Consider the following 12,386-nt stretch of genomic DNA (forward strand, 5'->3'; position numbering starts at 1 on the left):
ATAAACTTTAAAATCCTTAGGTGCACGTTATCAGAAATGCAGCAGTAAGGTAGTCCGGAAAGCTAAGGATAACTGGAATATTAGTATATTTAAATAACACATACACATTATTATTATATTTATTTATATCCTGTCCTTTTCCCTGTACTGGGACTCAAGGCAGCTTTACAACATTAAAAACTTGTACAGTTAAAACATATAAATAGAAATATACCAAAGTGAAAAATATAATTAAATCATCAATAATATTAAAACTGTATAAAATTTTAGAGTTTAAAAAAGCCAACAATATAAACAATAGTATCAATCTATCATATTCTCACAGGTCCAGACTATCTATCCCCAAAGGCCTAACAGAACAAAAACGTTTTTGCCTGCCTGCGAAAACTACCAAGGAGAGTGCCACTTTTGCCTCCCTGGGAAGGGAGTTCCAGAGCCCTGGGGCAGCCACCGAGAAGGCCCTCTCCCACATTCCCCCCAGGTGAGCCTGTGATGGTGGTGGGACCGCAAGAAGGGCCTCCCCTGAAGATGTCAGGGCACGAGAAGACTCATAGGGGAGAATATGGTCTTTCAGATAACCTGGAACCGAGCCGTATAGGGCTTTATAGGTCACGACCAGCACTTTGAATTGTTCCTGGAAAAAGACTGGGAGCCAGTGAAGCTGTTTTAACAGGGGAATTGTATGCTCCCCATAGCCAGCCTCAGTCAACAGTCTGGCAGCAGCTCTTTGAACCAGATGAAGTTTCCGAACATTCTTCAAAAGCAGCCCCACATGGAGCGCATTACAGTAATCCAAACGGGATGTAACCAAAGCACGTGTCACTGTGGCCAAGTCAGACATCTCAAGAAATGGACACAGCTGGTGCTCTAGCTTTAACTGTGCAAATGCACTCCTGGTCACCGCTGAAACCTGGGCAGCCAGGCTCAGGGGTGAATCCAGAAGTACACCGAAGCTGCAAACTTGTGTCTTCAGGGGGAGTGTAACCCCATCCAGCACAAGCTGAATCCCTATTCCCTGATCTACCTTTCAACTGACTAGGTGCATCTCTGTCTTGTCTGGATTAAGCTACAATTTGTTTGCCCTCATCCAGTCCATTTCTGCTGATAGACACCGGTTTAGCACCGGAACAGCTTCCTAGGAATTAGATTGAAAAGAAAAGTAGAGTTGGGTGTCATCAACATACTAGTGACACTGAACCCCAAAACTCCGGATAACCTCTCCCAGTGGTTTCATGTATATGTTATATAGCATGGGGGACAAGACAGAACCCTGAGGAACCTCACAGGCCAATGGACAGGGAGTCGAGCAGAAATCCCGCAGCACTACTTTCTGGGTCTAACACTCCAAGAAGGAATGGAGCTACTGTGGAACAGTGCCTCCAAGTCCCATCCCAGTGAGGCAGCCCAGAAGGATATCATGGTTGATGGTACCGAAAGCCACTGAGAGGTCCAGCATAACCAACAGGGACAGACTTCCCCGGTCTAGTTCCGGTGTAGGTCATCCACCAAGGTGACCAAAGCTGTTTCTGTCCCATAACCAGGTCTGAAGCCAGATTGAAATGGGTCTAGATAATCTGTCTCATCCAGGAAGCCCTGGAATTGGGAGGCTACCACGTGCTTCAATATCTTGCCCAGAAATAGAATACTGGAGACTGGTTGATAATTATCCAATACGGTGGGGCTCAGGGAGGGATTTTTATTTTTATTTTTTTTAACAGAGGTCTCACCACTGCCTCCTTCAGGCAGGCTGGAACTCTGCCTTGACTAAGGGAGGCATTAACCACTCCACTTACCCACTTGGCCAATCCACCTCTGGCTGCTTTTATGAGCCGGGAAGGGCAAGGATCTAGAACACACGTATGGCCCTCACCTCTCCCAGGATCCTGTCCACATCCTCAGGCTGTACAAATTGAAAAGTATCCAACACTGGACAAGCAGGGGCCAAAGTTACATCCACTGGGTCTGTATCAACTATAGCATCCAAGTCAGAGCGGATCTGAGCGATTTTGTCTGAAAAGTGCTGAGCAAATTGTTCACAGCAGGCTGTCGAGAGGTTTAAATTCTCCTCTTGTGGGCTAATGAATAAAAGACCCCTGACCACTCGAAACAGCCCTGCTGGACAGCTCTTTGCAGATGCAATAGTGGCAGAAAAAATTTGTTTTGCTGCCTGTATTGCCACAGAGTAGGCCTTCAAATAAGCTCTAGCCTGTGTTCGATCAGATTTACTCCGTGTTTTCTGCCAACATCGCTCTAGTCGTCAGCTCACTCGTTTCATCACTGCCCACTCCCTAGAAAACAAGGGTGCTGGTGTAGCTCCACTTTGTGAGAGAGGACACTCAGGAGAGATTTTGTCCATGGCCCTGGTCATTTCTCCATTCCACAGATCGGCAAGGGCTTTGACAGAATCGCCTGCTGAGGCAACAGGAAAATCCCCAAGAGCTGTCAGGAAACCATTTGGATCCACCAACCTCCTGGGGCGGACCATCTTAATCTCAATCAGCCCTCCACCCCTGCAGAGGTTCCGAGTACCAGCAAGTCAAAACACCCCCAGGTAATGATCTGTCGATGACAATGCAGCTATAGAGAGTTCCTCCACTGTCAGGTCACTATCACCGCATCCAGCACAGCAAACGAGGTCCAGAGTGTGCCCAGCAGCATGGGTGCGGCCAGATACCTTTTGGGACAGACCCATGGTTGTCACGGCAAATATGAAGTCCTGAGCCACTCCTGACAGGGCAGCCTCAGCATGGATGTTGAAATCCCCCAGCACAACAAGCCAAGGGGTCTCCAGCACCAACCCCGAGACTACCCTGGCTAGCTCAGGAAGGGAGACTGTTAAGCAGCAGGGTGGATGGTACACCAACAGAATCCCTATTCTGTCCCAGGCACCCACCTTCAAATACACACACTCGAACCCAGGAGACTGTGGGATAGGGCACCTGGTCAGGGGGATTGAATCCTGATAGACCACTGCCACTCCACCTCCCTGCCCCCCCCCAGGACTTGCCTGCTGCTGGACTGAGAACCCTGGAGGGCAGAGCTGAGCAAGATTAACCCCCCACACACACACACTTCATCCAACCAGGTCTCTGTAATAGAGGCCAGGTCGGTGCGTTCATCCAGGATCAAGTCCTGGACAGCAGTTGTTTTACCATTCACTGATCTGGCATTCAGCAGCAGAAGTTTCAACCCAGAGGGTCTGTTGCCAGGACCATCCAGGTTATTTGAGTTGGGGGACAATTTGGAGACAGTCAGCACTCTGTTGGTATACACTCTCCCTTTAGAGTGTGACTGTCTCCCCTTGCCCTGTAGAACCGTAATGGCTGCTCCCTGGCTCCCAACACTTTCCTCCTTCTTTAAAAAACACATCTGTAGTCAGGCAGTCCTGCAGGCCACACTGAGGCAAGCAGTCCCCCTCTCTCCTTTCAAGCAGGGGGACAGGCCCTTGCCCTCATGTTCCCTCAAAGTGGCTCCCCCAAACGAGCAACCCCCTTTGGTGTCACCCCCTTTGGTGGCAACTCCCGCCTGCGGCAGTCCTGCCCCCTCCAGGACCTGGGTTTTATGCCCCAGCTCCCACAGGTGTTGCAGCTGGGAGTGGGGAGGCACTTGGCTGGGCCTGGGTCTGCAAGGAGGCAGAGCAGAAGTTCCACAGGTAAAGGTTGAACCCCAGCAAGGCAGCAGCAGCAAAAGCACTGGGTTTCACTTGCCTCGCAACACTGCAGAGCTTCCTCCCCTTGCAAGTAGCGATGGAAAGTGTCCCAGATCCCATTATGGAAAGTGGAAATTGAAAGTGTCCCATTATTATATTTAATTTTTTGGAAGTAGAGTTAAAGGGTGGGGGAGAAAATATCCTATCAATTTTCACTCCCATTCAAGATGCAGGATAACGCAAGAATGCAGAAAGTGGAATATAGAAAGCTGCCTTATACTGATGTGGTTCACACGTCACCATGGCAAATCTTGGATTAATTAACCCGCAATGTGCAGGGACACACAGATGGCGTGATCTGTTTCTGGTTTGAATCAACAACCCATGGTTTGTTGATGGGCTAACTCTGGGTTGTTTAATCCATAAACCTGGTTCGCATGTAATTACAACAACAAGGGAAGTAATTTTACTAAAAATGTATTAATTTACCTAATATTTAATGAATATAGGAAGTTAACAATGCATAGTTGTATCATGGGATATTTTTAAAGCACATCTTTTCTCTTCTTAAGTCTCAAAAACAGGCTAGCCATTCCTCTGATTTCTAATTGCCTATAGAAACTCACATATTTTGTTTAGAAGTGGTCACATTAGTCTAAAAATGGGGGGACGGCACTGGAACATGTTAAGCATGAAATTATATTGTCATAACTCTCTAGTGTGGTGAATGTATTGTATATGTCAATGTACCTAACAAAAATACATGCATACCTTTCAGGGCAGGGACATAATCGTAGGATTTCTTCAAAATGTGCTGATATTCTGCAATAGCCTCTTTATATTTTCCTAGAATCTGCTCAATTGCTGCAGCCTTATAAATACTATATATAGACTTGGGATTTAGTTCTCTGGCCTTTCGGAAAGACTTCAGCGCTGTGGTGTAGCCCCCTCTGCTCAGATATGCCTCTCCGAGGGATTCCCAACAGTGGGGATCCTTTGGATCTGCTCGCAGTGCTGCCTGCAAACTGGGCACATTGAGAAAGCACAAGCCATTAGTGAATTCATAACAACCACTTTGTTACACTTTGAAACCACTTTGTTCCGCTACAGGTATCTTTTTAGAAGTTTTCATCTAGAAGCTTTCACACTGAGACTTTGACAAAAACCACCACAACACAAAGTAAAAACGCCCACAAAATACTCAGGTTTTCCTCCCCTTTGAAACATTTACAGACCATATGTGGAGGGAAAAAAGCAAGGGTCAACTGTCATAATTGTAAGCACAACTTGAGGCCCTCCAGATGTATTGGCCTCCAACTCTCAGCATGCCCCAGCAGGCCATGCTGGCTGGGGGATGCTGGGAGTTATAGGCCAACACATCTGGAGGCTATGAGGTTAGGAAGGACTGGTTTGGTTAAACAACTTTAACTTCTGCTCAAGGGTAAAATCCTGTACCCTGTGCTCACAGAGTGCACATAGGCTCCTCCTATGGGGCTCTATGACAATTTCCCCCTATTTTCAGTCTCCAAGCATCACAGTTTCATGAAGCCATTCTGTTACAACCAAGACCCTTTTATCTTTTATTCCCCAATGTCCTAGAGTTCAGACTACTCCCAGCAAAAACAGGAGTACAGCGGTGTGCATGGGGGGCCTAACGAAGAGCCAGCGATAGGATGCTGTAAGACATAGAATGGCTTTAGTTGCTACGGAATGGCCCTGCCAGGTTACAACATGCTTGGATCAGCAGCAGCACCCTATGCACCACATGGGGAGAGGTTAGGGTTGTCACAGAACCCTGTGTGGGGTGCTCCACAATGTTCCATACAGGATTTTTATTTATTTATTAATCGCCCATCTGGCTGGTCACCCAGCCACTCCTGATTGCACCTCCACTGTTTAAAAGAGATACAGTGTCTCCTTTGTTGATGCCCATCAGTAAAAGAAGGTTCCACCACACAATATGATAATCAGGGGGGTCATTCTAACCTTCATAAAATCAAAACAGTTTTTACCCATTGTTCTGACATTTTCAGGAGCCAGAAAGAAACGTTGGGTTTACATACTCTGAAAATCTCAGGACATTTGGTGAAACTTTGAGGGAGAAAGAACGGTTTAAAGGCAAAAAAACCAAACCCTCTATCAAAAGTGACTTTGAAAAAAACATTGGCAACCATTTTCAATAATGGACTTTATTTTCATTTATAGTGCAATCATATATATGCCTACTCAGAAGTAAGTCCTACAGAGTACAACCAGGCATACTCCCCAGCAAGTGGGTTTAGGATTTCAGCCTTGGTATATTATTATCAGAGAGAGCATAACTTCTGGAGCCCATTTATTAATTTGAATTTGGATTTTATATTAGATGCTGACACCCACGGCATAAGGTCCAGGCTACAAATGGCTTGGTTGTCAACTGAATAATATCTGCAATTCAATTCCTTTGTTAAACAAACCCATAAAGTTCAAGAAACAAAAAACCTACAGTTTACAGAAGAAAGTTAAGGCTGTGCAGTTTTCAATCAAGCACCAAAAAGCAGGGAAATTGTGAGCTAAGGATCACAAGCCTTAACACCACATCTTCCCTATGGAGGAAGAAAGCACAAGTGAAATTCTCATTCTCCTAAAGCAGATAAACCATGTTGACAAGATGGAGAATATGATATACAGAGGTCATTGTAGGGTTGTGGAAAATTGATGACGAACAATTTAGGGCCACCTACTTCTCTCTCTCTTTTTTTTTTTTTAGAAAATCTTCCCCAACCTGCTGCCCTCTTGATTTGTTAAACTGCATCTCCCATTATTGCCAGTCAGTATAGCCACTGGCATCCTCTTTTCCAGGATTAGGACAGAACATATACGATCCCACCAAGGAGCTCCAAAACAGGTGCAGCACTTTAAACAAGCTATCTTCAGCCAAATAAGGAGGCAACTAATGAATCCTGAATACACAGTCAAGACAGTTCTAAGATAGTGTATTTAAAGTGCTGCATCTGTTTTAGGATTCCTTTGTGAATTGTGTATGTTGTCCAAATTCTGGAAAAGAGGATGCTCTGGAACAGCCTTCCCCAATCCGATGCCCTCCAGACGTTTTGGACTACAGCTCTGAGCATTCCTGACCACTGGCCATGCTAGCTGGGGCTGATGGGAACTGAGATCCAAAACATCTGGAGGGCACCAGGTTGGGGAAGGTTACCATTGTCGTTTTAATACATGTAGGTAACAGAGATTGTGTTTGGGAATTGTCTTTTCCTGCTCCTTGTGCTGAAGTCATCTATTTTTCATTTTCATTTTACATTTAGGCCATAAACCTACGTACACCTGATTGGGTGACATAAAGACAGACAAGGTGCTTACAACGGATAATGCAAATTAGAAGCAAGTTGAAAAATTCAGAGAGAGGAAGAGGATTTGCCTTTAAAAAAATGTATATAAACATTAATCACACCATCTGTTTAACTTGCAGAATTTTGCAGAAAGACAATGACATGCAATTATATTATTATTACTATTGCTGCTGCTGTTGTTATTATTATTAATTCTCTTACTCTGCCACTGCTTGTGAATGCTGACCAGCTCTCAGATAATAAAGTCCACGACGAAGCCAGGCCCATTTTGCTCTCCCAGCACTTGCTCGTTCAGTTACCTCTGTCAAGATGGTAAGGGCAGTTTCCTAACATACAAAGATAATATTGGGTTGGATCTAGATTAAGCTGGGTGAACTGCATGGGTGGAAGTGGACTTCCCTGCCCCCTCCTTCACACAGCAGCCCCTCCAAAGGTGTTTGCCAAAGGAGACTGTGCACATGCTCTTCCACTATGGAAATTGGCTTGTGTATTGGGAAGTATATGAACCAGGCCTAGAGCTCAGTATATTAACTATGGACAGCAGGCCTTAGAGTCTAGCTCAAGTTGAGTGTGATAATTACATTTCCATGAATAAATCATCTCTGTTTCCTGTGTGGCCACCCACTCTGCTATCTCCTGGATTAAGAAATAGTGATGGGTGAGCTGTCCCCTGCCGGTCACATTGGCTTGGCATGGAAATCAGATGAGGTATTCCACTCCCACTCCAAAGGAAATAAACAGCAGCTTATTTTCTAAGCTGATATGCCATTTGGATCTCACCCCTCCCTGCCAGCCCTTCCTCATCCCCAAAACACCTATCTCCTTAAAGGCTTACCAGCCAGTGCAGAGCCAGCAGAATACATTTTGCTGCCAGGAGGCAGAGCAGCAAATGCCCCCCCCCCCCAAGTAAAGGTGCATAGTACCCTAAACTAGCCAAATTATTTTAGTACATGTGGCAGAAACTTCTCCCCCTCCCTGGCAATAGAAATTCAATAATAACAAAGTAAATAACTAACAATTTGCTGCTTCTTATGTGTACATATAATTACAAAGAACAGACAGGCATAAGCACATTTGAGAATAGGTATGAGTCTCTGAAGTAGTTTCTCAGAATTCCTGTAACTATAATAGAATCAAAGCAAACACAAGCTATCACCAGAGGCTGATCATCTAGATTTCATTCGGAGAGGTGCTCAGAGCTCAAGTCTGCCTCAGAGTCACATTACAACAGGGCTGGTTGTAGCTTCACAATGGTAAGGGAAAGGTGCTTGTAGTATGTGCTTGGAGGGACTGCTATTAATGTTAAATGTTCCAGCACTGAACTCCAATACTGCACACAAATACTGAGGTTAAGCCTTGGCTCACATTAAATCTTCATTACTTATACTTATGAACCCATCAGTGGTAAGTACTGATGTGCATATCAACTTATTGATAGGCACATTAGCAGAAACCCTGACAACTATGATTTGGCTTTAAAGAATAGGGTAATAAGCCTGGCTTTTATAGGTAAGCTGTAATTGCAGATAAGATAGTCCCCAAGTTCTTATCCTGCACAAGTAGATAACACACAGCATATGGAGTGTGTGCCCAACTCCCAAGGCTTTCAGTGGAACCTAGAAAGAACTCTCTGAACTTGTTATCCCTGCTTGTTTCCATACTGCAGAAGAGTCCACAAGACCCCATTTCTTGCAATCACTGCTATAGCAAGGGAATGTTATACTTTCCACTGCTTTAAAATTTCCACCCAGAAAGCTCCCTCTGTTGGCTGAAAACCAAAAGGCCAGGGAAAATAAAAGAATTTAACTCTCCTCTGCAGTAGTTTCATTTCAGGGCGGGTTATCTTGGCAGCAACTGAATGAAGGCTTGGACTGAATCTCAGAGAGGAAGCCCCTCTCAAAACATGACTAACTCTGCAATAGTTGTTCACATTACCTGGCTGCTTCAATTATCTTGTAAATATTGGTAGGTATCTCAACACACACCAGGACCAACTCCAGAAAAACTTGCTGGGGGAGCAAACTCGTGGCAGAGACCATTATTAAGGGAGCAAGGACTATATAGGACCTTAATATTGTGACTGAAAGCTGGGGGAGCACACAGTGTAGAGGGAAGTATTTGCAGGAATCACTTGCCACCCCTCAGAGCCGTCTTTGAAAAATGCCAACTATTATACCAAGCAGTCAGTGAATCCTGAAGCCATCTGAATTGGTGGAAAAACTGAAGGGCGGCAGGAAAGGAGTGAAAATGAAGTAGTTCTGAGGTAATTCTGCTCATGAGGGAACAAAAGTAGTTTACCGCTTTGCAAAAATTAAGCTCAGAGAGAAGAGAAAACATTTTTGAAACATCTGCCTTTTGTGAAGGAAAAGGAAAGGTTCCTCCTGTGCAAGCACCGGGTCATTACTAACCCTTAGAGGGACGCCTGCTTATGCTGGCGTTTTCATGGCAGACTATAGTGGGGTGGTTGCGCTATTCAGATCACTGTAGTACATAAAAATGCTCAAACTGATATGTACAGTACCAGGTCTCCAAGCTCAGTGCTTAGGTCTACTACCGCTGCTCCAGCTTCTCCGTCTGTTTTATCTTTCTCAAATGCCTTTTTATAGCAGCCAAGAGCTCTGTTTTTATCTCCAGCTATATCCTTGTAGTATTGACCTAAATAGTGGAAAGCACTTCCAAAGTAATTGTCCAGTTTTGCTGCCTACAAAAAAACAAAACAAAAAACCCACCAAAGAACATTTTAGCCCATTTTCATATGCATAAACATAGCTTTTATGTACACAATAGAACAACCCCCCCCCAATCCCTGTATTTTGAACCAGTGTAAACAAGAACACCAATGCAGTTCTACAGAAACTGAGGTAACTGAAAGAGCACCGTCTCCCACATAGACCTGCCCACACATTAAGACAACCTTCAGAAGCCCTTTTCCAGATCTCCTCACCCTCAGAATTGGGATGGGTGGCAAAACGGAAGAGGGCTGTGGCCCCTCAGCCCTGGAATGCCCTCCTGGAACCCTTTGGTGCGAGGCAAATGCTTATTTTTAATTTACCAAGCCTTTAAAAACTGTGGTTAACTGTTTAAGTTTTGTGGGGGGGGGGGTTACTGAAATTTTATTAATTTTACTAGCCTGCTTTTTCATATCATTGTTTTATTTATGTATTTTGATTTTGTTGTTAATCTGTTTCTTTGACAGTGAGCTATACCCTGGGAAGAGCAATACTGAAGAGTGGTACATAAATCTTTAAAATAAAATAAACAAACACATAATTAAATATAAACAGAGGAAAGACCAAGGAGATGAAAAAGAGCCAGCAATAATCAATTCAGCTGTTCCCAGTTTAAATCTCTCAATCGTCGGAACTCATCTCTTCTGTGTAGCCATGGAATTAACCACACTGTCTGCATCTCTAAGACAAAGCCTAAGTATGAATAACTTCATTTGCCCAACATATTTTGCTACCTTTGCCTCTGTTGTCTCCTCACCTCAGTATTTAAATTGTAAACACGTTGGGGCAGGAACCTGTCTCTTTTAGCTGATATTGTTTTATAAAGCACCAGGTACACCAGTGACTCAGGAGTGGGCAACTTTTGGGGATCCAACGGCCAATTCCCCTGGTCCCTGGCCCCATTAGGGGCCACACACCTCTGCTGCTGAAATTCAGTAGTGTAGCGGCAGAAAAAAACTGCCGAGGTTCTGCCACTGCAGTACATTTGACCGGGGGGGGGGGTACATAAAAGGCCAGGGGAGGCTGCATGCAGCCATGAGTCATGTGTTGCCCACCCCTACACTATATCAACAACTAACAAGCCCTTGTGGGGCTTTATAAGCAGTGTGCAGGTAAGTAGTTTCTGCCCCCACTTCCAAACTCACTTAGGGCACATCCTATGGCTGCTAGTCAGCGGCAAGATGGCCACAGGATAGGTCAGTTCCCGGGAACTGACCTCAGAGCCTGCGATCCAAGGTCGGTTTCCTGAGAACCAACCCCCACCCCCTCCCGTGCTGCCTCACAGGCAGCACAGTGCACTTCGTCCCTGCGCCCCACCCTCATAAGAGCAGCACGGAGCAGTGAAAATGGGGCATTTGGGGGGGGGGCGGAAGTGCCTTTCTGACACTTCCTATGTGTTGTCCGGCATCCCCCCGCCAGCTCCGACTTCCCCCCGGCTCCGACTGAAATCGGCTGTCTTGCCGCGAATGCAGGGCAGCTGAAACACGCGGAGGGGAAGATCTCTTCTGCCCTGCTCCTGCCCTACATTGTATAGGCAGTTGCCTTCGAATTCGGAGGAGGCCACCTATCCCAATAGGATTGTGCCCTTATACCAGGGTCCCCTTCATGGATCACTGCCTTGTTGTGGCGAAGGGGCTTGTGTAACTCAGTGAAGCCATAAGCTATGCCGTGCAGGGCCACCCAAGACGGACAGGTCATGGCAGAGAGTTCTGACAAAATGTGGTCCGCTGGAGAAGGAAATGGCAACCCACTCCAGTATTCTTGCCAAGAAAACCCCATGGAACGTATCACAAGGCTAAAAGATATGACGCCGGAAGATGAGCCCCTCAGGTCGGAAGGTGTCCAATATGCTACTGGGGAAGAGCAGAGGGTATTTCCAAGTAGTGCCAGAAAGAGTGAAGCGGCTGGGCCAAAGCCGAAAGGACACTCAGCTGTGGATGTGTCTGGTGGTGAAAAGAAAATCCGATGCTGTAAAGAGCAATATTGTTTAGGAACCTGGAATGTCAGATCAATGAATCAAGGTAAGCTGGAGGTGGTCAAACATGAGATGGAAAGACTGAACATCGACATCTTGGGAATCAGCGAACTAAAATGGACAGGCATGGGCGAATTTAATTCAGGTGACCATCATATCTACTATTGTGGGCAAGAATCCCTTAGAAGAAATGGAGTAGCACTCATAGTCAACAAAAGGGTGGGAAAAGCAGTACTGGGGTACAATCTTAAAAATGATAGAATGATCTCAGTACGAATCCAAGGCAAACCATTCAACATCACAGTAATTCATGTCTATGCCCCAACCACTGATGCCGAAGAAGCTGAGGTTGATCGGTTCTATGAAGACCTACAACACCTTCTAGAACTAACACCAAAAAAAGATGTGCTCTTCATCATAGGGGATTGGAATGCTAAAGTAGGAAGTCAAGAAATCGCCGGGATAACAGGCAGGCATGGCCTTGGTGTACAAAATGAAGCAGGACAAAAGCTAACAGAGTTTTGCCAAGAGAACATGCTGATCATAGCAAACACTCTTTTCCAACAGCACAAGAGGCAACTCTACACATGGACATCACCAGATGGTCAATATCGAAATCAGATTGATTATGTCCTTTGCAGCCAAAGATGGAGAAGCTCCATACAGTCAGTCAAAACAAGACCTGG

At 45.3% G+C, this 12,386-nt stretch overlaps 1 protein-coding gene and 1 long non-coding RNA gene across 11 annotated transcripts in view; one reads left to right on the plus strand and one right to left on the minus strand.

Annotated features, from left to right (window-relative positions):
- The window catches only part of SKIC3 (SKI3 subunit of superkiller complex), a 120,124-nt gene that overhangs the window by 84,661 nt on the left and 23,077 nt on the right, over window positions 1-12,386 (minus strand). For all 7 annotated transcript variants that reach the window (XR_014787669.1, XM_084833772.1, XM_084833767.1 and 4 more), the window contains exons 15-17: window positions 9,518-9,697; window positions 7,198-7,322; window positions 4,421-4,674 (exon numbers count right to left, since the gene is read on the minus strand). Coding sequence is in view for 6 of the 7 variants with exons in the window: in XM_084833772.1 (XP_084689898.1) it covers window positions 4,421-4,674; window positions 7,198-7,322; window positions 9,518-9,697 (559 nt within the window). In the remaining variant the exon portion in view is untranslated. The remainder of the gene's footprint in view (window positions 1-4,420; window positions 4,675-7,197; window positions 7,323-9,517; window positions 9,698-12,386) is intronic.
- Window positions 1-12,386, plus strand: part of LOC146352294 (uncharacterized) — a 46,107-nt gene that overhangs the window by 18,337 nt on the left and 15,384 nt on the right. The window contains exons 2-3 of one of the 4 annotated variants that reach the window (XR_014787676.1): window positions 326-7,076; window positions 10,193-10,422. This is a non-coding gene — a long non-coding RNA (uncharacterized LOC146352294). Of the gene's footprint in view, window positions 1-325; window positions 10,423-12,386 lie in introns of all 4 variants that reach the window. The other 3 variants (XR_014787678.1, XR_014787677.1, XR_014787675.1) reach the window with 3 other exon arrangements.

The sequence above is a fragment of the Heloderma suspectum genome, chromosome 2 (genome assembly GCF_057233095.1).
Source record: "Heloderma suspectum isolate Gila_16-S chromosome 2, 16-S_ref, whole genome shotgun sequence".
Classification (NCBI taxonomy): Eukaryota; Metazoa; Chordata; class Lepidosauria; order Squamata; family Helodermatidae; genus Heloderma; species Heloderma suspectum.